The 23,276-nt window shown below is 44.4% G+C and overlaps 1 protein-coding gene across 7 annotated transcripts in view; it reads left to right on the top strand.

The window, feature by feature from the left end:
- The first annotated feature begins 3,079 nt into the window (after positions 1–3,079).
- Positions 3,080–23,276, top strand: part of ank1a (ankyrin 1, erythrocytic a) — a 73,848-nt gene continuing 53,651 nt past the window's right edge. For 2 of the 7 annotated variants that reach the window (XM_084025778.1, XM_084025776.1), the window contains exon 1: positions 3,084–3,412. In XM_084025778.1, coding sequence (XP_083881904.1) covers positions 3,287–3,412 — 126 coding nt within the window. In that variant the 5' untranslated portion in view covers positions 3,084–3,286. Of the gene's footprint in view, positions 3,413–23,276 lie in introns of all 7 variants that reach the window. The other 5 variants (XM_084025773.1, XM_084025774.1, XM_084025777.1 and 2 more) reach the window with 5 other exon arrangements.

The following is a 23,276-nucleotide window of genomic DNA, read 5'->3' as shown; positions in this document are numbered from 1 at the left end:
GATATAGACATTTATAGACATGATTGAAAATCCCTCTGACAATTGTGTTGTACTTCATATTACTGCACAACATTTTTTCGATCTTAAGTTTGATTGATTTATTAGCCGTTGGTTTTCCGTTACATTACAACAAGTTACATGATTAACACACAGTAATGCAGTTGCAGAACTGATTGGCTGCCGTTTCATATTTCTGATTTTTTTTTGCCAGTCATATTTACACATGATGGCACACATGTTGGCAGCACAGACAGTCATATCACGGTTCATCGGTGGTTGAAGAAGACATCGCCTGAGGCTCACAGTTTTCAGTCCAAAGTCAGCCGGGGAGCAACATCGTTAAAACATGTGGAACAACTAACTCAATCAGACACTTATTGTATTGTAATTAATTTCCATGCATGCTGCTCAGAGTAATTGCAGTGACCTGTCTGCTGACGTAAACAGGTTCATTATATTGAAGATGTTTTCACAGCAATATGAAATGGATATTATATTGGAATTGTGACATATTTGACATCCTAACTCTAACTCTAAGCAGTTTTTAGTGCATCATTAAATCTACTGATGCCAGAGCATATTTAAAGTAAAATCAAATAATTTATTTCCCATATGAAAATAACCACTATAGATGACAATGATTTTTAAAAAAAAGAATTTCATCTGGATTATTAATGTTGATTATATTTCTTAGGAAAAAAAAATCTGGAGCGGCAGGTCAGACGTCAGATTTTGGAATCAGTCCAGAAAATTGCAATCGATGCGTCTCTAGTTGCAATCAGTGGCTACTTTGAAGACGTCCTTGTTGTTCAGTGAAGCTCATGTCAGGTTTGAAGGTAGGCAGCCAAATAGCACAGCATCAAGGGGTTGAAACAGGTGTTTTAAATAGGCTGTTGAGTTAACGCTACCGTTTCACTCGTCGGTATGTGGTGGGTGTGGAACGCCCTCCTCCCCACAGGGATCATCCAGCTTCGGCCTTGGATGATCCAGCTACTATACTTGAACGGTCCCACTGGCTGTGTTAACAAAACCACAGTAAAAGTGCCCCTCCATTAGCCGAGCAAGAGTACAGCATAACAAGACCATTTTAGTTGGCTAGGCAAAAACCTCCTGATCCCCAGCGCAGTCAGCCCAGCTGGTGATTAATTTAGGCCCCGTTCCCCGGGAGCTCGATATTGTGATGAATCTGTTGCCACGGAGCTGTCAGCTCGTCAGTATTTGTGTTTGTTTGTGTCATAGCTGGGCCACATGAGCGAATGATTTGTGTTGTTGCATTGCAGACCGAAGGCAATATCACCAGCCCTATTCATTAGTATGCTGCAGTATAGAGAGAAGGCTGCTATCAGATCAGGGGAAGCCTTGGCAGGAGAGCAGAGGAAAAACTGAAACATGAGATACGGACAGGAAGCGGTAGAGGATACTGAATGAAATGCACGACGAATGGCTCTTGAACATGGTAACGATCTTAATTTTTGTCAACATAATGTTGCTATTAAATGATGTGCAGAGCCAAGAAATACCCAGGTTTCATTTTCTTAAGAGCACTTTTCATTCAAATTTGGCTCAATATCATGAGTCAATGAACAGTTAAGTGTCAGAAAAGAGCTGATAATTACCTCTGAGAATGGGAGAAGAGGTGACAGATTGAGACCATAGGAGGCGGGGTGAGAATATCCTGCTTGCTTTCGTACATCTTCCAATGTTATCCTCTAAAATGACGTACGGAGGGGAGAACACATTAGTGGGGGAAATTAAGATGTGGCTGCAGAACGCTCTAATAACAGCCATTCACCAGCTGTCTCTCCAAGCACGTGTGTTGGCATGCATGTGCGTGTGTGTGTGTGTGTGTCTACTGTATCAGTGTGAACTGTACGTGTGATGTATAGTGAGCTGGGCAAAGAGAGATGTTAACGGATATTTTTTGCCTGCGTCAGCACCATTGCAGGGAGGAGGGGAGAAGGGGAGGAACAGGCAGGCAGGGAGGGAGGGAGGGAGGGAGGAGAGAGGCAGAGCAATACCAGTAAACAGGTGCTGGCTCCATCGGCTCCTCTCTTTCTCACTGCGCACATATCCACACATGCAATGTACATGAACACTGCACACACAAGCCACTTATACTGTAACACGTTTATTTACACCTCCATGTAGTAAATCTTTTATTGTCTGCAGAACAATAAGGAGGGATGGGAGGGGGGGGGGGGGGGGGGGGGAGTAAAGGAATGCAGGAAAAGATAATGAAGCAAAGCTTTTGATGTTACTCTATCCCACTTTATGATGGATGTTCAGCGGGTGTGATGGGGGGAAAAGCCTTTTATAGCTCGCAGCCTCACTGTAGTAAACACGAGCCCACTGCACCAACATCTTTGCACGGGTACCGATCCCGTCTGCTGCAGCGGCCAAGCAGCAGAGAGGGAGAAGGGAGAGAGAGTGGACGAGTGAGAGGTTCTGTTTTTCCTCATGCATGTTTTAGATTTTTTTTTTATGTTTCCCTGTGTGTGTGTGTGTGTGTGTGTGTGCGCGTGTGTGTGTGTGTGATTGTGGTGATGACGGGTTCCCTGTGCAGCCGAGCGATCCTCCACAGATGGATACACAGCAGGAATATGAGATACTGAGAAATTAAATACAGGAAAAGGAAACAAAATCAATGCCGGGAAGGAGAGCTGACTTTGATTCAAAGCTGCTCAGGCTATTCCTCACAGACTGTCAGTTTATCCTTCTTGAATCTTTGTTGAGGGGTTCGGGGGGGGGGGGGGGGTCGAGTCGATGCAGTTCGATGCAGTTTCACAGAATGTCAAAGCAGTGAAGTGGAGAGAAATGTAGAGAAAGACAACAAGTCAAAAAGAAAGGGGGGAAAAAACGTGTTTGTTCACTGTAATTTACTGTGTTTCCCTCTTCACAGTGAAGGAGGGCGACCGGAGAGGACGGCAGCAGAAAGATTGAAGGAGGGAAGTGTACGTGAGCATTTGAGAGAGGGAGAGTGTGCGAGCACTGAAGAGAGAGAGAGAGAAAAGGGGAGAGAGGGAGAGAGAGAGAGCAACGCTGCAGTAGCATCCCACAGCAGACGGCTGAGGACCGCCGGTGTGTGTGTGTGACTGCACTGCTGAAGAGGAGGAGGAGGAGGAGGAGGCAGAGGGTGAGCACGCTCGCAGTCTCTGCAGGGCTAGAACACGGAGCAGCAGCGGCAGCGCTAGTGTTGGCCGGCACCAGGTAAAAGTCCCCGTGCCGTCGCCCCGCCGCCGCAGGACCTGGACGCGTCAACGCCCGCCAGACCCCGACCACCGCCGCCATGGCACAAGCCGCCAAACATCTCCGCAAGAACAAGGATTTAGAAGCCCAGCTAGAGCAGGAGCGCAAAGAGAAGGAGGAGGAGAGGGTCAAAAAGAGGAGTCGCTCGCGGGATAAAAAGCGCAAGGTACTGGGACTATTCACAGGTGGGGTGGTCGGGGGGGAGGGGAGGGGGGGGAGTGATGGGGTAGGGTGCGGAGGGAGGGGTGGCTGGAGAGTGGGGCAGGAAGGTTGAGTTGCCCCCCCACCACCACCACCCTTTCTTTCTCTTGTCATGCTAAGCTGTGGTCAGAGGTGCCACACATGGAAACTCAGTCACGAGTGTGTTTCTACTGTGTGTACACTCATGTATGTCCGCTGCATACAGACATGGGGAAACGGCGCAACACACTGCATGCTTTCCTACTCCCCTTGACGGCTCTATACCTGCTTTATTGACTGTCCTGTCTAACTTGTCTGATAAGACAGTGTAGTCTCTTCACATCTCTGTCTCTCTCTCTCTCTCTCTCTCTCTGTCTTTGTTTTCACACTGCGGTACGGTGTCAGTGAGCAAAAATTTCACTTCACTACTAATTATTCACGAGGACACTGAGCGTACCAATTTCCGCAAACAGCCCGTTCCCTTTTTTTCCCAGCGTTTCCTCTCTGTGGCGTTTTAATGACTGCAGACGTCTGACGGAGGAGTCCCAGGCAGCGCTGGAGTGACTGGTTCGGGGGCTCGTTGTAAACAATAAATCTCTGCTCCGCCAGTCGGCCGCCTGCGGGGATGTTATCGCCCCGGCTGCAGAGTCTGCTTTTATACCTCTCGTTGGATCCCTCTCCAACTCATTCATGGTCATGAGTCATCGGCAGATTGTGCTGCTGCGTGTCGGTGGGCAAATTGAGTACGAGTCCGGCCGCCCCGCGAGCCTGCGCCGTGCCAGGCTGGCTGTAAACCAATCTGATGCTGATGCAGTAGAGACGGTGTTATGGACAGAAACGCAGGACAGCTTCCACTTTCACAGAGAGGGGGAGGCAGGGCTGGAAGGCCGGTGTAGGCGAGGTGAAGGTGGTGTGAGTCGGATACTCCTGGAGTAGATGTTTCTCAGCCATCGCTCCTTTGGACACACATGCTGACATGAGTAACGGTGTCATATTCTCCACCTCTTAGAGATGGATCTCATTAACCTTTTTTGCTAAAAGGCCCAGGAGTGCAGAGATGCATGTGTGTTTTCTTTAATGCATGTGTGTATGTGCAGTGTGTTCACGTCCGGCAAGATGAGAATCAAGAAGGCAAAGTCTGCAGTTCTGACGGCACAGATAAGATTTCCGGCGAGGGTGCTAATGCATCACCCAACTTTGACTGAAAGTGTATGGTTTCAGAGGATCCCGTATCACTTACGTAACTGTGCAGCTTAAGTCTCTCAAATAAGCTTCCTGACTCCCCTCCAGCTCCCCCTCCCAACCTCTCTTCCTTTTTTTAACAACGGCTTACAGCCATTCCTGGTTTCTGGGGCAGATGTTAACACTGGGGGAATCTCTCTCTCTCTCTCTCTCTCTCTCTCTCTCTCTCTCTCTCTCTCTCTCTCTCTCTCTCTCTCTCTCTCCAGTGCCCTCTTTGTTTCCTCTCTGATGCCTCTGGCTACGTAGTCAAATTCTACTGTCCGTGATTCGGAAGTTTCCTTTATATTGCACGGCGGTTAACAAAACCGCCGTCACACTTGGTGGATTTCTTTCTTCGCCACTCGAGTCCCGTTTTTCAGTAGTTGTTACATCAGCTGTCTGGTGTATCGACCTGCACCTCGGGAGTGTCCCATCCTCACCAGGCAGGCAAGGTCAACACTTTTCTCTGTGACAGAACCACATATTTTTTGTTTTTATCAATGAGCCTATACATTTATCTCACACACATACTAACACTCATCATTTTCCCACCCTGTAACATTTCAACATAGCAGCAAACCAGAGTTTTGTTGTTTAAGCTTCACTTTCCCTCATCGGAGGCCTTTCAGCACTTTATCCTGAACCCTTAACATTCTCACTTAATATATGTTGTATTATTTACTATGTTGACAAATGATTGTGGTTGATTTATTGTTGCTTGGGTATTTTTTTAGTTGGAAAAGCAGGAGTGCGGCGCTCTGGAAGGATGTCGGTGTCAGCAGGTTATTTAAGACTAGCGTTTCTCAACGGGGGTGTGGGGGTGCTGGAAGCAAGGTTTTGGATGAGGGGGTGGTGTTGAGGGTTTGTGTGGGTCTGTGTTGTAATGCCAGTTTTGTTATTCACATGCACATTCTCACAATTTTATCTTTAGACTTGCTTCTACCGCCATCATCTGAGGCTTTATTTGGGCTTTTCCTCTGACCTGTGGCTGTGTGTCATGGCATGAGCTTCTGAAAATCCTGGGGAAGCATCTTTGTGCTGAACTTCACTGGCAGTGCTGAAAGTATTTGCTGTTGGTTTGTTTTTTTTGCTGTCGATTTTTTTGCTTCTCTAAACTTTGAATACATTTGTCTTTTTTTAAATTATTATTACTGTTTTTTTCTCCTCAAAATATATATTATATATATATATATATATATATATATATATATATATATATATATATATATAAAAAAATATATATATTTTGATTATATTTTATATTTTTTATATATATAATATATATTTTTTATATATATTTTTTAATATATAACTTCTGCAAGAACACAGATATGTGGGGGTTTAACACATGCTTAGTGTAACAGGAGCTGCGATGTCGGAGGCTTACATCAGAGCATTTGTTCATCGAGTTTTATGAAAGATCTTTTCAATAATTGCAGAATTGTAATGCTCGCCCATAAAGTAGGCTACTATTGACATCCTCCCCGTCAACGCCTCGGTGAAATGAATCAATCATGCTCATATTCTGTGTTGGAGCGGTAAGTAATGAGCCGGTGCAGACCATCTCCTCTTTTAACCCCCCTCGGTTCAGACTCCGTTGGTCCAGCTGGTCTTGGCCTCTAGGGGCTTTCAGAGACTCGATCCTCATTTATTTTCTAATATTACATTTCATTAAGCATTTTATAAAGACATTGATTTGCTCATCCTCTTGTGTACTTTTTGAGGCTGATGTATGTTGGTGTTTCCCATGATTATTTCCGTCCCCGTGGGTGACACAAATCTTTGTCCACTGATGAATGTCCAGAGACTCGGGGCCAACAATCCATCATCAAAGCATGAAAGTGCCATTTTAATTGGCTTCATGGTGTAGTGGTAATATACAGCACAGGTCAGTTGCTGAGCGGTGGCTAATGCTGTCCTCAAATTACTTTTATTGATGAGTTCGCTCCTCTTGAAAAATGAGCATTGTCAGGATATGAACAAAGCTCTATTGTCCCAGTCAGCACCTAGTTTCACCTCCTTCTGTATGTGGGTCCATGTCCACACCGAGAGCTACTTTGGTGTGAAGTGGTCTACCTGGCAACAATGACCCTGATGTATGAAATGTTTTATTGTTTGTCTCGTATCAGCATGACGGATAAAAATGGGTCTAGTGCGATCTTTATTTCCGGCTGTTTACGTATTTAAAGATTCAGGATTATAACAGGAAATGTGCACCTGGCAGAATGGAAATACATCAACATTTGGTGAATAAAAGCATTTTCAGTCATTGCATGTTTTATTAATGCTTTAAATGCAAATGCAGAAAGATGAGAAGAACACAATTTCCATTCACAAATTTGAGATTTGGCATCTAATTGCAAACTCTGAACAAAACTAGCTACACTTGTCATGTGAGCTGCAAGTAAGATCCATACAATTATTTCAGTTGGACTCCTGATGACCATTTAGAGCTCCGTTTCCTCCTGATACCAGTTGTTTTAGAGCTCCAGCATGTGATCAGGAGTTGGTGAGCCCCCAGGGTGTTAAACAAATCCAATATTCCCATCCAGGCTTTATGTCCAGACCAGTGTTTTGGTATGCAACAATATGGATTTCTCTGGTGACAATTTGCTTATTTGGTTGGAGCCGGATGTGTTTCAGTTAATTTTAATCTGTAACAGTGTTGTGATTTCTGAATGTTTATGGTACTATCTTTACGGGCACCTATTGCTGTTATTACGGCCACAACCAATTTGCCTTTTTTTTATTACTCTTGTTCTCCATAAGGCTGTTTATTTAGATTATCAAAAAAATCAGCAAAATATTGTGGCATTTTTGTAAAAAAGAAACAAACAAATAACCAATTTGTCAATATTGGTGCACATTCATGAATAGATTTCCTTTTAACTCAATGTCTCTAGAATATTTATTGCCAGCCAATGTAACACTGTGGCATGCCGGTAAAAGCTTCTTCTTCTAAAAAAAAAACCCCCCAATAATAATAAAATTGTTATCTGACAAATATTGATAAATTGAAAATGTATTGTCTGGTCTATCAAACATAAATACAGTGAACATTTACAGTCATTTACAAGACAAGACAACCAGGAAATTATCACATTTCAGAAGCTGGCACCTTAAAATGTGAGAAGCAATTGATAAGCATGTGCAAATTAATTTCCTGGCGATTGACTAAATAATTGAAGATCTATAAAAGAGCTGAAGGTTCTGCAGCATCATGTGTGACGCCTGTGTTGGCTAAAAAGGCATCCGTGTGCACTTCTGGTTTCTGTGAAGTCGAGCTCCTGGTGAGGCGATGAAGTGCAGAGAAAGTCATGGCAGCTGAGGACTGACCACTTAGTGGTGCTGCTACTCAGACTCATCAATACAGTAAGTCTGGTCAGGATGCACTATGGCTCCTTTGTTGCTGTGTATTATCTGGCACTCAGAGGTGTTGGCTGCAGCTGGAGATCTCCGCCTATCAGGCGTTTTAAAGATAAAAATCCCCTGCATAGACACTAAGCCTCGGTGCAGGACTGTGCAGCTAACATGGCTGCCGGTGAACATTGCAACGGTGAGAGTGCTATCTAAGTGCAATCTTCTCCTTCATATAAAAACACCAGCAGTGGATCAGCATTCCGGCCTCGTCTGTGTCTGCCCTCCAAAATCTCTTCTCCCCCCCCTTCAGCCTTCGCCGAGGTTAATGTGTCAATGTCTGAGGCAGATTGGTACCGTAGAGCTGGAGGTGTTTTAGTGTGTGTCCAGGTTTGGTGCAGTGGATTAGGGGGGCTGCAGCAGCGACGGATCCCATCGGAGGCAGCACCAGCACCTGTCTGCTTACCGATACCGTCACCAGCTACTTCAAGTCAACCATTCTTCAGGTCAAATTGTTGGGAGAGGCTCATCACTTTCATTATTGGCTGCTTACATCATGTAAAGGTGTGACTCTGTCCTTTCTCTGGACTTCCCTGTCCCCAGTCTTGAAAAGATGCAACTGGAATGTGTATGTATCTGCAGCTCAGGTGGCCCTGTGGAACCCCTGAGACGGATGACTCAGCAGGGCCTCGCCGAGGCACTCACTCATGTTGACGGACGCTGGGAAGGAGTCTCAGTGAGTCCAGCTCCTGGCACTACAATAAGTGCTGCTGGGGCAGGTTGGCCAGGGGGGTGCAGCCTACTCTCCTTTAATTAAAGCAGGACTGGAAGGCACACGTGAGGCCAACCCTCACCTCTCTCCTCCTCCCTTTTTCCAGAGCAGGTCTTAGTAATGAGCTAGCTTAGTGATTCCAAAGCAGATACCCCACCACACCCAGTCAGGTGTCTTTGATGGGAGAGACGAGACGACTCCAGAGTTGCTCTCCAATCTTAAAAACGGAAGAAAATGATGAAATAAATGAGAGCATCAAGCATCCAACAGGCACTCCCTCTCTGCAGGGATTCGGCTTCCCCCAAAAACTCAGAAGCCTGAGGATTGATGGAGAGATTCATCCTCACTGCAGTGATTGATTCCTTCAAGCCGAAAGCCACAAGCATCTGGATCCTCTTATTGTCGCTGTAATTTAAACAAGCCTGCGAGATACGAGAGCATTCATTGGTGTTTCCCTAGCCGTGATTGTAAATGAAGCTGAACTGACACGTAGGACTGCAGCACTTTCAGCAAAGCATAACTCTCCCAATAACAGATTGTGTAAACCTCCAGAAATATGAACAATAGAGGCATCCGTCTGCGTCCGTCCTCCCACTGCATGGTTACATCGAAGACTGCACGTGAAGCCTCGTGTCACATTGTGAGGGGCTTCCTTAGATTTCCCCTCTGTGCCTCCCTCGCTCCCTCCGTTCATCTCCCTCTCTATCTCTCTCCTCGGCCGGTCGTGTTAATCTCCCCTCCCGATTGTTATTCTAATAGTGCAGCTGTTACGTAACTCGCTAAGACAAGAATTGAGAGATCAGGGTTTTTGAAATGGAGCCTCACCCAAATAAAAGACGGGGACAGGAGGAATGAGGCGAGATCTTCTTCTTTACAGGTCGTCGCTGGACAGCTTGTTGTGACAAAAGGAAATCTTTTGGTGTTCGGTACCCAACCTCGGCTCTTTCCCCTTTAAGCTCCTCCTGGCTGAGGAGAGAGGAAAGAACAGGAGGTGGTGTAGGGGAGCTTAGTGTGGTTTGATGATCAGGTGCTCTGAATCCTGCCTAGATATCCTCGGACTCTGCAGCATCCCTTGGGCTGATATTTGCCAAAGCCGGGAGCCTCTGCAATGTGCAACCTACCACTTACTGTATTGATCTGCTCCGTTTTGCTCTCTGGAGAAATAGTGTATTTGTCCTGTGTCTCTGGCTTATACTGTACAACAAGGAGGTGTTTGGTGCCATTTAATGCATTTATCCATCATTCACCTCTCGGGGACCTTGTGATTCGGTCTTTTCATTCATCCATCAGCACACAAAAAGAGAATAAATGTGGAGGTAAGGATGATCACGGTGGGTTTGCAAATTGGTCGGCCCACCACTTTAGACTGGACTGCAAAATCCAAACAGCTATCCGATGGATTGCAATGAAAATTGTACAGACATTCATTTTCCCCAGAGGATGAGTCCTACTGAGCGCGATGATCCCCCTTTCTCATCTTGTGCCACCATAAGGTTGATATTTTTTTTTTTTTCTGTGAAAGGAGATGGATTGTCATGAAATTGGTACACTGACAGTTCTGTTCCTCTCAGGAAGAATTTTATTTAATTTAGTGATACTCCGACTTTTCATTTAACGCCACTATCTTGAGTTCTTTGGTTTATGACCAAATACCTGCAGAACTAAAGGCATTCCCTTGAGCCTCAGCTGTACTTTCGATTCAGTGATAAAGTGCAAATGTTAGCATGTTTTAAATGCTAAACTAAGATTAAGAACATGTCGAACATTAAACCTGGTTAACATGTTGATGAATGATGAATTCAGCTCCAAGTGGCCTCAGAATCGCTAGTCTGAGGTGGCAAAATACAGAGTTAGAATATGTGTTCTGCACGTTTTAATGTATTTTCGTGCTCGAGGCGAGCATGCTGCTGTAGGACGGCGTTTACTTGTGTGTGGGAAGCACCTTATTTGAAGATGAGCACTCAGATTGAAGGAATGGCCCCGAGGTAGAGTCATAGAAGAGGAGAATGAAAGGGGGGGGAAAGGAGTGAAATATCAGAGGAGAGTGGGTGACCCCAGGGTGACTCTGCACCCCTTTCCTCTGGATTGTATGACGGGTGTCTTATTTACCTGATTGATATGAGGATTCCTTTTTTTTTTCTCTCTGTCTACCGGAGGCAAGAGGAATAATTCAATTCTGGACCCAGCAGTGCAGTCGGTCATTACAGCAGCACAGCTTCCCGGCTGTAATTCTCAGTTCCAGTTCTCTGAGTGCGGACAATAGAGAACGTCTGATTCATTTAATGCGATGCGAGGGAGACGATTGACTTCATGATTGGACTCTGGATTTCCTGACTGAATCAAACCTGCATATTCCAAAGTGGCGTGTTGAAATCCAGTGTCTGTATGTTACAGCAGCTTAGTGGGGTTAGTTTTTATGACTGGAGCGGCCCTTTTGGGAAACAAATGATGACATTACGAGGGCAGGTACTTCGACCTAGGTTGGTGCCACGGACTATCGCTCCATGCTCCCCGATGACAAACGTTACTTAGTGCAGGGCAGCTTCGTCGTCTAATCCTCATGTCAAGTGTCATCATAGTGTCGTGGACCCGTTATTAAAAGCTTAGTCATTTGTCAACCCCGTCGTCTGAATCCCCCCGCAGGCAGAGGTGATGTCACTTTGGTTTGATCCTCTTCCTCAAGCCACCCGGCATGCACAGTGATACTGTGCTCTTTAGGACGGCCAACATGTAGATGTACACAGAACTTAACAGCCGTTCATCCATCCAGTCATGTTTGAGATGCTGCCTGTGCAGTCGCGCTAGCAAATATTGTTATTTAATTACCTTGGCTGAAATATTAGGTTGCTTCTTTGCCAAGTCTGCAACAATGTGGCAATGATTTGTTGATGTTTAAATGCTACAAGAATAGTAGCACTTTTTTTAATGACCCTGCATCTCACACACACACACACACACACACACACACACACACACACACACACACACATACACACATGCACACAGGTTCTGATGGCAGGATCCAGTTAAGATACAGTACTTTAAAGTTAAAATGACCACAGTTATTAAAGGGAATCTGCAGATTTTTAACCATCTTCGTATTGTTGCTGTCAGGGCTCCAACTTCTGAACGTCCCGGGGCTGAAAAGAGGATGAAACTTAATTTTTGGACAAGAGAAGACTACAGTGATGCTACATGTAAACAGATGATGTTTGGCTTCCCTCCATGTTTGTTCTATTGATCTTAAAAAGTATCATATCAGAGTCTAATTAATCTCTTATAGAATCTTTGGTTCCCCCCCGTCTTTGTTATTTTTTTGGCGAATAATAAAGTACAAGTAATTCAGCTAAATGGCAAACGGCTTATCTGGCAAAGTTTAGCCGGATATTAACAGATCATTTCATCCAAACCAGGTTTCAAGATTGGAAATGTAATTCCTGACCTTGGAAAATAATCTGAACACGCTCAGTAGCGGTCCTGGACCTGTTTATCATATTGCGAGAGTTCCTCAGCTCTCATGGAAATGTAGATGTTTTCAAATTCCATTTAATCAATTCCAATCATTTCCAAGGTCAAAGTCTTTTATATGCTGAGAATAAATAGCCATGTGAACACTTTCATGACATATTCATCAGCTCCATCTACTGAGAAAGATCATGTATCCACAAGGCTGCGGTGTTGGAACATGTAGCCTCCGTATTTACTGTAAAACACACGTCGGGGTTCCTTGTAACTGTTGGAACGTAAAGCTACACAGATCTTTATAAGGTTTGTAAAGGATATGGGTGATATGGAATCCCAACCCTACACATATTATTACAGTGACCCACCAGGATCCGGCAGGACGGGGTCGATAATGAGCCGTCTCTGCTCATGATGCATGTCTGTCATTCTCAATCTCTCATGCACATCTTCTATTAAAGCAAGTGACCCTGACCACTCAACTACTTAACTGTCCTGCATTTGATTATCTCCAATCTCACTGTCAACTTAAACATTTCCTTCGTGTGTGTGTGTGTGTTCTTGTTTGTGTGTGTGTGTGTGTTCTTGTTTGTGTGTGTACAAGCTCACACGTTTCATTGAACAACGGCAGGATTTACTAACTAGCTGGCAGGACGGTGGTGTCGCCCAGCCTCTAATTGGCCGACCCCAGAGATTTGCAGAGCCATGAGCCCCCTCCCTCCCTTCCCTCCTTCCCTCCGTCCTACAGTACATTCCTCCATCCCTCCCATAATCAATTCTCCTGCTTCAATATAGACTACAACTCCCTCCCTCTCTGCTGCAGTTATTTGCAGCACATTGCAACACTGGAAGACCGTGCTTTCAATTCTTAACGCCTCCCTCTCTTCTCTCAGCCAGTTTAGACTAAACACAATGGATCTCACATTTAGAGACAAACAAGGGAGAATAAGTGAACAACAGAGAGAGGGGAGGGAGGGGAGGATGCTCACTCGTTTTTCCTGCTGTGGCAGTCTAATGTTTTTGGTACGCAGGAGAAGAAAACGGGAGCGCCGCGTTGGTAGATGTGTAATAATCGACGCCCGCCACGCACACAATTCATGCAACGTTTGATGTAGTAAACATCATTTGTCAGATCATGTTTGAGCTGGGTATTCTCCCGCCATATTAAATCAGCTGTGATTGAAGAGGAGGGAGGGGGTCCTCGGGGAGTGGAGGGGTATCGGCTCAGCAACGGGGGAGAACGTACGTGTATGCAGCAGCTTAACAAGGTCAACCGCACCTCCCGCATGATCACATGTAAGCACACATGTATGTTCACTTGGCAAACGCACATCCACCGTCAGCAAACCCTTAGTCAGCACGGGGCTGGCTGCTCGGTTTGAGGGTTGGATGTCGCCACCTAGTGTTTACACAGGGGACTTTCCACTTCTCTTGCTCATCTATCAAAATACTCTGCCGTTCCTACACATATCTGTCCTTACACACATCCATATTTCATTTCCTGTACGACGACATGCTACACTGAAAATCCATCTCAACCATGTGGATCAGGTCACCGCAGCAGAGCCTCTCTGTTTCTGTCTTTTCCAGCCCATTTTGATCAGAAGGACATTAGGATAATCTAACATGTCTTTTGAGGTAAATAATTAATTTGTATTGATAACTGGAGATGGATCCTGTCTACTCTGCATTTGGCCTTATTCACCCTGTCCCCATCTCGTTTGTTGCTCCTTAGCCTACTCGTACAGTAGCGCTTCCCTACTCGCCACTGTGGTAACTCTTCTTTCACCCCCCTCGCCGCCGCCGTGCAGAGTCCAAATGAAAGAGAATATATAGCGGAGCTTGAGGCGCTGCAGTTACGTCTGCTGGTTAATGGAGAAAGTGTTTGTGAGAGCACAGAGCATTGTGACTTTGGCCTGCGTATCCCCTCGGGCAAAGACTGCCTACACATCGGTGAAACGTGTGTGTGTGTGTGTGTGTGTGTGTGTGTGTTGTTTGTGTGTGTCTGTGTGTGTGTGTGTCTGTGTGTGTGTGTGTGTGTGTGTGCGTGACTTCCTCTTTGTATGAACATATTTGTTCTGTGTGACTAAAATAACTGCTGAGATCGATATTTATGCCTGCATCTCTTTTCCTCTTCATCTAAAGAGATCTGACAGATTTACATTGGATAAGTGTTTCTTAATTTGTCATAAGACTTGGATGAACTTCGTCGAGTCTGAATCTCTTGCACTTATTTTTGTAAACTTTTGAAGGATTTTTGTTTTAGCTTTTAAGGATTTAGGAAGCCAACAGTCCGGTGTTTCAGCTGTAAATCTCCTTACCATGTATGCTGTGCATAAATGCACTAATTTGAATATTAAGGCTGGTATTGCCACATATTTTCAGAGAACTAATACTCTAAATTGTACAAGGAGCTATAAAACGGTACAATTTTTTTTTTAATACTGTTTGTTGTATATGTGTAGTTTTAATTCATCTATTGGGTATTTATTTATTTATTTTTTAACACTAGTATCCTTTAACTTCAGGCCCTGTTGTTATGCCATGTGCTCAGAATATCTTGATTTGTCGCCAAGGTGTATGCTTGAATGTGAAATCTCTTTGTATTCGGCTTGAACAGTTGTCATTTTTGTTGTCATAACTCAAAATGACAGAGCCGGCACTCTTTCTCTTCATGCCCACTATTTCTCTGAAGTTTGTCACAAATGCAATAAACAACTTAGATTTTTGAAAACATGAATAATGATAGTTTGAAGCCAGCACTTCAGCACATTGTATTTGTTCTCCCCACTGTGTGCATAATCACTGCCCTCTTCACCTAAATGCAAACTAATGAAGGTGTGAAAAGTTTATTTTCACCCATGGCTTGGTCCTGTCATGCAGACACGTTCCCCTAAATAGGAAGATTAATGATACATGTTCTATATCACAGCAGGGATGAGCGAGAGCAGCCGTTGGAAAGAGAGCTGGGTCTCTGAGAGACAAACCAAGCATTTGCTGTGAAATTTAAAAAAAGTTGTCCAAGATGTGATGTGGAATATCATGTTTAATGTCTCCTAGCTCTTAAAGCTGGGCTGATAACAGAGGACACATGAAGGATGAGCTGGTCTTAGCTCCCTCTGCTGGTCGGAGCAGGGTCAGATCTCATCTGCAATCAACTTCCAATCTGTCTTGGTCAGCAGCATCTGAGCAGGCTTACAATGCAGCAATGATGCAATCGGCAGGCTGACGGCCGGTTTCGTGATCATCCACAAGATGACAGCTCGGCCCTGACGAGTGGAGAGGAGGGAGGACGGGGAGGTGTGAAGGACTCTGCACCGCCTCGAGGAAACCCTTCATGTTGCGTTTTATCCGACACACACGGAGTCACACGTTGGCCCAGATACAAGCCGAGCGTTCAGCACACACACACACACATACACGATGCGTTCACACCCGCCTCCCCCTCTGATCCAGTGCAGCTATTCCATGTTGTTCTGCAATACTGTTACGCAGAGTCATCAATTATTCATTCAAGATTTCTGCGCTTGTTCAGTCATGGGCTTCGGTGGAGGGAGAGATAGAATTCAAGGGTGAAAAGGTTAGAGATTCATATCACTTTCCAAAAAACCTCAAGGAAACTGTATCTTTAGTAATGGCACTATTGAAAAATGATTCATGCTATTAATATTCTTCTTAACCTCAGATCAGTGTGGGGAGATGGATGAGGGTGCAACGTATGATCCATGATTTATTTGTCTTGTGGGAAACATCTGTCTCGCTGTCAATAAAGCATCAGCATCTCTCTGCGACCGCCTCGTAAACCCAACACATGGCTTCATCTTCTGCCCTGTTTATTAACTTCATGTATTTATTATGCAGATGCTTTAGTCCCATGTGACGTACACAGTAGATCAGCAAAGAGTGGTGTTTTACCGGAGACGTTCCGATCAGGTGGACCGGAGGGTTTGGGTGGTTTCGCCGTGTGAAAGGCTGCCGACGGATCCAGTGGGATGAAATGATGACTAGGCGTTTCTTCTCGCTGACCGCAGGGTTTCTTTCACTCACAGCAGTGCAGTATCAGTGTACTTAAAGCTCTTGAAACCAGACTGGTTTGGATCAAGCAGATTATTTCTGAATGAAGAAATCTGAGATTGGATACAAACTAGAATCTTTGTACACTTAATGGATTTAGGCTTAGCTTTTTTTTTAAAAAAAACAACTGGGAGAGATGGGCCTGCTTACACTTTGTGGGGATGTATCCAAAGCCAGCTCTAGAAAAGGGTTGGAGGAAATGTGATCAAGAGTACAAGTGGTGGGACGATTGCAGTAAGTGATGAGAAGCTGCTGCTTTGAGGGAAAAAAGTCAGTCATCAAGCAGATATTTGAGGACAGAGAGGGATCCTTGTTTGCCCTTCAGTGCAGGAAGATGTTTGGTCATGCAACGTCAGCATCACAGCAGAGGGAGGACGATGTCTTAGGTGACCCCCCCTCATGGATATGGACACAAGACAGTATTTTCAACTGCAGAGGCTGATTTTAATGCTTAAAAGTCGGTTTGTGTGTGTGTGTGTGTGTGTGTGTGTGTGTGTGTGTGTGTGTGTGTGTGTGTGTGCGTGCGTGTGTGAGAGACGGATTGGTGGAGGCAGGTCTGTGTGGTCCACAGCACTGCAGGGTCATGAATGATTTAATGGCAGGAGAGGTGAGCGCTGTCCTCCAGCTCTCAGGATGCAACACAGGCATTTATGACCCGCAGAAGTGATTCATGTTCATGACCGGACCAACTGTTGTATCGATATTCTGAATAAATTGGATTTCTAGGGTGATGCATGCGTGTTTATACGTAGCTCCATTAAATGCGCAGTTTTGCTGCAGTTTATTAAAGAGAGAGGGAGTTCACTCCTACAACGTCGATGTCAACCCTGCACATTTTCAGTTTCTGGCTTATGTAAGTTTCAAATACAGAAGAGGAGGCGGAGGACATGCAGGCCCACTTTCTTAAGGAGTGTGTTACAGAAATACTCCTTACATCAATATTTCCCTCTCAGTACAAAACCACACATAGTGTGATTCTTCCCAGTATGATGGTTATGTGAGAACAGTGTCATATTTCGCTGTGTGAGTTTGAATACTGCACCAACACACAGCATTATGACTGTCGATGGAGCGCAGCCGGGGAGCCGAATGTTTGAAGACGACTTAATTCACGTGGAAGGTCACGTGTGAGTCTGTTCTTATTATTCTCTTCATCTCTCTGAACGGCTCCGGTTTCCAGCGATAACGGGGTTGATGGGTCACAGAAACCACTAAACCAGATCCCAAATGCAATTCCAATTCAGACCGCCTTTCCCACAAAATGATTACCATTCGATTACCTCATTCAAGTCTCTGGTCGAGGACCAAAAACAAACATATGTTCACATGTATATGCTTTTGATCTGTTTCAGTTTGTATGGACATCATTAGAATTCGACAATAACTCTTAATGGATAAAGCTGGCAATATTATAATATTTTGTTACAACCTTATTGCAATAATCTGTAACTCAACTTCCCCAACCTGTACGTGTACTAAATGTGATCCATGTTCTTCTACTGGAAGATGTAGATCTCCAAAAACAGGTCTCAAACATGCATCTTCATTTAAAAAAAAAAGAGAGAAGAAAAAAGGCTTAATTACCTCAAAAAGTTGGGCATTGTACCTTTTAAGCAAATGTCCCTTACAGGAATAAGTGGTGTTTTTTTGGGGGACTATTTTCTATTAGTCTCTGTCTGTGTGTGTGTGTGTGTGTGTGTGTGTGTGTGTGTGTGTGTGTGTGTGTGTGTGTGTGTGTGTGTGTGTGTGTCGGTCGTGCTCCATTTATTCAAAATGGAAGCCGATGTGCCGTCTAAGGTTGCAACTATTTTGAGACTTTGCTTCTGGTTATAGACTTTATTTGTTTAAATGCTGATACGGTCATTTTGGAAGCCGTTGTATACATTCAGCACTCTGGAAGCGGAGTGTGTCCCCCTCGTCCTTTCAGGTAAGAATAGTGCATTAACAACACAATAGCATGTCCTTCATTGTACGACTGCCTTCATCTGATATTAGAGGTCATATTCTTTTACTGTTGAGATACTCTTAATTATTGCATGAGGGATGTTTTGTTCAGATGTTTCCAAGCTTTCTATAAAGCCTCCTCCAAATTATTGAACAAATTGTTGATTCAGTCCAAAATATTCGACCCCCTCTCACTAATGATAATTTATTCTCTAATTCTCCAAAGCCTTTTCCCACACATTGTGCCTCCCAGTACAAACCCGTTCCCTCAGCGGGGCCAGCAGTGTATCACCTTTTCACTTTGCACCTTTTTCCCTCCCTCCTTGACCCCTCTCATCGGGTACAGCTTCACTTACAATGTCCGCTCTCATCCCATCCAAACCTTCTCCTCTTTTCTTTTGTACTTCTTTTCTGTGTTTCTATGCAGCTCTCTGGTTTTTAGAGATGCTCTCATTTCTTCTCCTCTCTTCTGCTTCTCCCTCCTTTCAGTCGTTGAACTGACCCCCGACCTCCCCCATGTGTGCTTCTTTATACGTTCTCAGCTTTGACGATCCCTTTGAGCCACTCGAACCCATCGAATCCTCGCTCGAGTGCTCTGTTCCTGTTTCGGAGGGCTTTGCTGAGGGTCGGGGGCTTCTCCGTGGTTGGTATGTGTCTCATTTCGAGGGGGGAACACATGCTTTTGTGAGAGCAGAAGTGTGTTTTTCTCAGCTCACAGGTGTGCAGCAGTGGGGAGTTCCTATTGTCTGCATCTCCTCTTGCTTGAATAATACGCAAGGAAAGTTAATTTAGACGTTGAGTTGTCGTGGCGGTTGAGAGTTTGTGAAGTTTTACCCGAACCCAGTGTGAAGTGGACCACAAAGGGCAGCCCATGAAATAGGGATCTCAAGGGTTTGTTGAAGGCATTAAACCTTTATTTTAACGTCCACCTGACCTGAGCTGGCATGTCTCACCTCAACGACACGGTCGCGCAGGTGATTAGACAAGACTCTAAAGAGCGGAGAAAACCACATGGGACACCACAGAGATGAAAGAATCAAGATGTCAGAACAAGACCGTGTTCACAAACTGTGTGATTCATAGTTTCCCAGAACACTTCATCCCTCCAGATTTCCTCTCAGACTTTCCAGACTGTTGCTCTGACAGCAGAAAATGGATGCTCTCCATTTATATGGAAGTAAACTTCTTCAAAAGAGCACTGTCAGCCAATTGGGTTTTTGTCAGATCATTTTTCAACATTAGGGTTTATTAATCCACTTTAAGTCCATTCACATCTCGAGCCAGCTCCATGCATCATGTCTGGATGTTACAAAGGGACCAAATCTCTTTTTCATCCGTCCATGTACATGTATGTGTATCCTTACAAGTCATACTGTTAAGTCCAAGGTGTTACTTTGTTTATTTGTTTTAGCTTTAGTTCTTTTATTCTCAGGTTTAAAGATGAAACAATTGATAGACTGTTAATTATAACAATTAATCGACAATAAGACTTTGTTAAAACAAAAGGGAATCAAAAACTGAAATGAAAATAGCTGGTCCACCTTAAACTTCAGTCCACCTTAAGTACCCCTTAGCTGGAGGTGTTGCTAGCTCCGGGGTTAACTCCCTTCACTTTAATCAGCAGGTGGCAGGCAAGACACCGAAACTTGGCTTTGGGCTTAAAGAGTTTAAACGTTTATTTACTGACAAATAAAACGTACACACACGTGTGTGTGGATGTGACGGTGGGTGTGACTTCTCAGTGTGTCCCACCAAGCAGGCAGAGAGAGAGGAAGATGAGGAGGAAGGAAGGGTATGAGGAGAGTAACGACAGGCCGACCAGCAAAGCTCCATAAAAGCGGCTTGAGTGTCCACCAACTGAATGAGTCCCACACTGCTGATAAGGACGATGAAAGGAATAATGAGAGTGGGGGTGCCAATAATGTGCTATTTTTAGAATCATTCAGCGCCTGGCGGTGTACTGTATGAGCGAGTGCATGTTGCTTTACATGGATGTCTTTGTGCAAGTGCAGGTCATTTGTGTAAGTGTGTGCAAGGGTGTATCTCCAAGGGTATGTAAAAGTGTGTGTGTGTGTGTGTGTGTGTGTCTTTGCTGCTGTCCTAGTGTGCACATGGGTGTAGGTTTAAGCCACGTGCCATTAGTGCTGACTGCAGAATCAGGGAAGAGCTGCAGTGAGCGACTCGACATGCACTCCCTATGAACACCCTGAAAATGTCTTTTCAACAGCTGTGTGTGTGTGTGTGTGTGTGTGTGTGTGTGTGTGTGTGTGTGTGTGTGTGTGTGTGTGTGTGTGTGTGTGTGTGTGTGTGTGTGTGTGTGTGTGTGTGTGTGAGTGAGAGAGTGAGACAGTGAGAGAGTGAGAGAGAGTGAGAAAGAGATACATTTTTAAGACAAATGGAAGCGGGTTATACATTATGACCCTTTTCCTTTTTATAATCATATAAATGATGCATTTATAATTTTAGTGTAATCGTGCAAATCAAACCAGAAATGGTGTGATTCCAGTTTTTCAAATGCGTTGCTTGCTCCATGTCTGTTTTATACCAGTGTAGACATACTGGGGAACGTCTTCAGACTCTGGACTGTTCGTCTAACATAATAGCAGTAAAAAGATGCCGCATTGGACTCTGGGAAATTAGGGTTTGGATGGATATTCTTTACACTAAATGAGCCATAAACTAATTAACCAGAAATATATTCAACCATAGTTAATAAGGGAAATAATCATGCCCTGCAGCTGTTATGTTGTACATGGTTGTGTCTTCTGTGTCTTTTGACAGTCAATTCCAACCATGTGAATCCCTAACAAGTCTATCACAGTCATATTGTCTTGTACAGTAATTAGTGCAAACATTTGTTTGCAGGAAATACAGGAGATAATGTGAAATGCTGCTCTCATATTAGCTTTTTTATTGATGTAGAATGTGTTTTTTGTTTTTTACGCCTCCACACTAGCCGTTGTCGGAGGCCGTATGTTTTCAGGTGATCCATCCTTTGACTCAAATGTATTCTGATGATGAGCTCTTCATGCCAGCAGGTGTATTTATGAGGATTAACTTGATAATTATATTGGGTATTGTGAATGAATCAAAAAGAAGACCGCTACAATGCTAATGATGCAAAGCTTCACACCAAGCTTGTGGGTGTTTACATGAATTCTCTTCAAATGAAAGGCTGGAAGGACCCGCGTGTGTTTCCGTGGGGTTCGTCAGACTAAATGCTTCGGCTCTCCCCACACGGCTCACTGGCTGCTGTTTTTGTCCTCTTCCTTCCTGAGAATATTACCCTTCAGATTCAATTTGCCCCACTGTGAATCTAATCAAGGATACTTGCAATAAAGTTTTCTCTTAAAGCTATGCAGCAGCCATCTGTGAGATTTTATTGCCAATCCACATCATGGCACCGTGGTGAGAACGGGGCTGCTGCTTGGAAACGCCGAGGCTGTGGGGTGAGGGTTCGTTTCAGGTGTATTTTAAAAACGATGTAACAAGATTGTTTATTCGTCCTTCTCTTACGTGTGTGTGTGTGTGTGTGTGTGTGTGTGTGTGCTCGTGCATGCGTTGTCCATATAGGTGTGAAACATTAACTACCCACAGTGAAGGGGCTTAATGAGCGCTCCATGTGGCAGAGCTAGAGGGGGTATCTGTCTTTCTGTCCCGGGAGGGAGGTGGAGAGGGTGAGAGTCCTGCTCTGATATATGGCCACCGACTGCTGAGGGCACACATATATGCACATATAGCCAAGGACATTTTCATTATCCTTGTGTTTCTGATTTGCAAACCTGCATTAACTGATTTTTTTGGGCTACTCGGGGGAAGTGAAAACTCAAAATATCACTTAGTTACATACATCCATTAGATACGGAGCCACATTAGCATTAATTTGGAGTTGTGCATAGCACCACTTACAGTGTTTATACTGTATATAAACTTTTTTGGTCTCCACCAATTTTGGAGGAAAATATGAGTCTCCAGTTTTGAAAGTTTTCTCTCTAACGCAGCTGCCTGCTGCAGACGGAAACAAGGTTGACGATCCAAAACAGACGTCGAGGGCCATAAAACATACTTGTAAGTCCGTGTGTGTTTGTGTCTGCGATCGTGGCAGAATGTTGTCCTGGAGACGCCTCCTGCAGTGGGAACTATGAAAAAAGGCGGTTTTGAGTACTTCCCCAGATGTTGATACTGTTAATCTCTCCGTCTGCGAGCAGATTTAGATTTTTATTGGGATAGCGTCACAGCTGTGGCAGATGTACGCCCGCCGGGCACGATACGGCGTTGTGGCTTGAGTGATCTAATCGGAAGATGTTCTCGAGTTTGATTCTCTGGTTTTGTCATTAAATTTCAGTCATTAGATCTATTGCGAGGATTTAATATTGATTAGGGCAGCTTCGATATATGGATGTTGTTTTTGATGACCTCTCTCTGCTTCAAACAAATAAATATGACACATGAATATAGAATGTGTGTTAAAAAAAGAGAATAACGAGGAATAATAATGTTTTTTTTCCCACAACATAGTTTTTAACCTTTTGCATTATTGGCAGCAGATGTATGTTTTCCATATCAGCCCTTCATAATGCATTCATTTCAACATGTTTCTTTTATTACAGGCCAAACATTAGGCAAAGACACGCAGCGTGTTGCGTTTATGTGACAAACGAATTCCATCCATCACGTCCACACATGTAATCGTATCGGCGTTCAGCTTGAGGTGCGTCGCTCCGTGTGACGACACGCCGCATGCTGATTATCGGGGGACAGTAACACATTCTGTCCAGTATTATGATGGCCGAGACGTATTGTTCACGCTGATGTGTGCGGCACGCAGCTGTCCCCGTTGTTTTTTTTTTTAAAGTCTTGGCATTGCTCTTTGGCTACACTTATTAAAGCATGTAACGTCCATGCTACACTTGGCAGGGGCGTCCGCTGGAGTGCTTGGTGGTTGTGTGGAAGTGTCGACGCGCGTCTGGGTAATCCAACCGGCTGCTCTGCTATGCTTGTGCACAGCTCTGCGCCGGCC

The sequence above is a fragment of the Eutrigla gurnardus genome (genome assembly GCF_963514095.1).
Source record: "Eutrigla gurnardus genome assembly, chromosome: 13".
Taxonomy (NCBI): Eukaryota; Metazoa; Chordata; class Actinopteri; order Perciformes; family Triglidae; genus Eutrigla; species Eutrigla gurnardus.
The sequence above is the reverse complement of the archived record's forward strand: the minus strand, read 5'-3'. Positions and strand labels throughout refer to the sequence as shown.